Source organism: Egretta garzetta, unplaced genomic scaffold (assembly GCF_000687185.1).
Source record: "Egretta garzetta isolate BGI_Z169 unplaced genomic scaffold, ASM68718v1 scaffold620, whole genome shotgun sequence".
NCBI lineage: Eukaryota > Metazoa > Chordata > Aves > Pelecaniformes > Ardeidae > Egretta > Egretta garzetta.
This window is the reverse complement of record NW_009258309.1, coordinates 121949-124890: the sequence shown is the minus strand read 5'-3', so window position 1 is coordinate 124890 and position 2942 is coordinate 121949. Positions and strand designations below refer to the sequence as shown.

General features: G+C 41.2%; 1 protein-coding gene across 1 annotated transcript in view; it reads right to left on the bottom strand.

Moving 5' to 3' along the window:
- The window catches only part of TET2 (tet methylcytosine dioxygenase 2), a 24551-nt gene that overhangs the window by 14255 nt on the left and 7354 nt on the right, over positions 1-2942 (bottom strand). The window contains exon 3 of the mRNA XM_009639177.2: positions 827-920. Within this exon, the coding sequence (XP_009637472.1) occupies positions 827-920 (94 nt within the window). The remainder of the gene's footprint in view (positions 1-826; positions 921-2942) is intronic.

The window sequence follows — 2942 nt, the reverse complement described above, 5'->3', positions numbered from 1 at the left end:
CCCAGTTTGATCAGTGGGCAAAAGGAAGTGAGCAGCGAGATGCCTCCCTGCACAGAGCTGGGTGGTGGATACCTGTGCTTAGGGCAGGAGCCAACTGGGGAAAGGCAGGCAGCTAAGGAAGGGACTAAATAACTGGACATGGGAGCTTTTTCCCTTTCCCTCCCAAACCTAAGCAGCTAAACTTGTAATCAGCCACGCAGTTTTGTGACCTGCCCTTACTACATGCAAACATCACAGTGATGTGAGGAAAGCAGTAATGTTCAAATAAAAGAGAGTCCTTGCTTCGCCCTGCTTGTGCTACTGTGGGAATTTCTGAAAAAAAGGTGCAGCCTGGCAAGCGTAAAGACTATAATTATGTATCTGTTTTTCCTCATCCCATCTTTCCCCAGCCTACCCAAACCACTCAGTAATTTGTGCCAAAGTATGGCAATGTTTGCTAAGAGGGTGTCCTAATGCCACTCTTGAACTGGGAGGGCATTTTTAAAAGCATCATGGTGGTGCACTTACTGGACTTATTTGTAAGCTAAAATTAAACAGTGGTGAGAATGTCTGGTGTTGCGAATCTTAAATCTAAGCAAAACTGCCTTCCTTCTCAGGTTTTCATACCTTTAAGCCAAATTTTATTCTTGCTGTTCTCCATGCAACAAGTAAATGGAGTGTGAGAGACAGGGGTGGGAGCAGGCTACAGCCATCCTGTGGTACTGCTGCCGTTGAGCTATTTTAAGTTCCACAGCGTCAACTAACAGAAGGACGTGTCACTGCTGTCTGCTTACATGAACCATCATACTGAACTCAATTAGTCTTAACATTTGTGTACATGACTTACCCATTTAGCTATTGGACATCCTTGAGAACTTTTGCCTTCTTTCCCAGTGTAGACAACCCTCTCAATCCTTATAGCTTTGCCCTTCTGTCCAAATCTTAAACAAACAAAAATATGTACGGTAAGCAGATTCATTTGGTTCTGTGTGAACACTGAAAAGATGGAGCATATTTGCCAGTCTTATCTTAAAAAATAAACACTATGAATTACAGGGAGGGATGTGCAATGTGGTTTATCTTGCTGATTTTATTATAGCGGTGGATTGATATGTTGAGAGGCAAATGTCTTTAACGCATCACGGATGAGTAAAAATTATCCATATCACATTAATATTCCCAAACCTTTAAACTGTTTCTGTACAGAATTTGTTATAGATGACATTTTGAAAAGTGGCCTTGCAGTCTCTCTATTTTGGGGAGGAATTTTACATTTTTCTTTAATTTCTGGGTTAAACTTGAAGTTATTACTCTGAAATGTATGTAATTAAGTTGTCATGGAACAGCTAGCATGCATTAGTCTATTAATTTTCTGTGCTTGTTTCTGGCTTAGATACAGTGTGAATCAGTTAAGTCATGATTAATTTGCATCATATCTATTTCCTTTACTTTATCAGCCACTCAGAAATTGTTACTTATTTACTTCTGCCTGACTTCTATACTGAATTAGGATCACAAGGTGCCCTCAAACGATGCCCTTTGTGTGTGTCTTTTTGTGACCGAGGTGGGCAAGCTCAGCTAGTGCTGAAGCATTTAATCAAGGTGACTATGGCGTCCAGGCAGAATCTAGCCCCACATGCAAGTACTGCTGTTACCCAGAGCAAATGGGATTCGCTTCCCACATCCTCTGATGGACCAGGTGGAAATATGCAGCAAATGCTAAGTGAAGCAAATCTTCAATTAATAAAAAGCATCAGACCTGTTAAGCCATTTCCAGACATTTCTCTGGCCAGGCCTCTCCCCAGGCTGCTGCAGCGGGGGGGTGTCCACCTAGAGCCCACCAGGTCTCAGGTGGGGCCATGTGTTAGAAAACTCAGTGTCTGCAACATTACAGATCCAGCTACCGTGTTGCCTCGGCTGCCTTTTGGGGACTGGGCAAATGGAGTTTCCATCACCGTTTCTTGAATTCTGCTGCTCTCATTGCCTTTTTTTTAATAACCAAGTGTGGGGACTAAATCACAATCTCCTTTTTCTTTGCCTGTTACCTATAGAGCAATCAAGATAGTTCCTTCCTGTTATGCAGTCATTTAATGATGCCTTGAGAACTTTTGACCTTTCATCCCTCTTGTTTTTGCACTAAAATCTTGGTGACATATTTAAGAGCAAATATTTGTATTTAAACTTCTGTCCTGTAAAGGAAATGAAAAATGCTTATTTTTAGATGTGATCTCATTGTGAAATTTCAGTGTCACCCTTCCTCCCGCGGGCGCTCGGCGCCGGGGGTTTCCTACTTGGGCTTGGATGTTGGTATACATTTGTTTCTTTAATTAACCATGTTAAAAACACCCATTTTTAAATCTCAACATTTTCTATCAATTTGCTATAGTGGATTGCAAGACAACTGTGTGGATGCCGCTATAGAAGTATGTTGTACATTACACACTGGAAGTGAAATGGACTTTGTCTCAAATCTTTTCAACTGTCACAAAAGAATTTGTGCCTGATGTTTGTCATGTTTGCTTTCAGGCCAAAGCTGATTGGCTTTAAAACCAGAGCAAAACTCACTGAGCATAAGGTAGGGATTGGGAGAAGGAAGAGGTAAAATGTATGTATTCACCATGGATTCTGCAAGAAATTTGCTCTGGTATAGCTTAAATATTAACTGCAAGTCTAAATCCAAATCCTGGTTTGTTTGGCAGTGCTGATACCTTAAAAGTCAATCCATATTCATGGGAAGCCAGTTTAAGAGTGCTTCAGTTATGATTAGTGTCACCAACTGCACACATGTGCTTGAGAGTATCTTTATAATTAAGTGCTTTTTTTACTTCGGGATACAAAATTAACTAACGAGGAGGAGTTCTGGAGTTCTTCAGTCAGGGAATCGCACAGTTCATACCATATGAACAGTTGAAAACTAGCCATTGTTCAAGTGGCTGCTGCTATTACTCTGCTGACCTGGACTG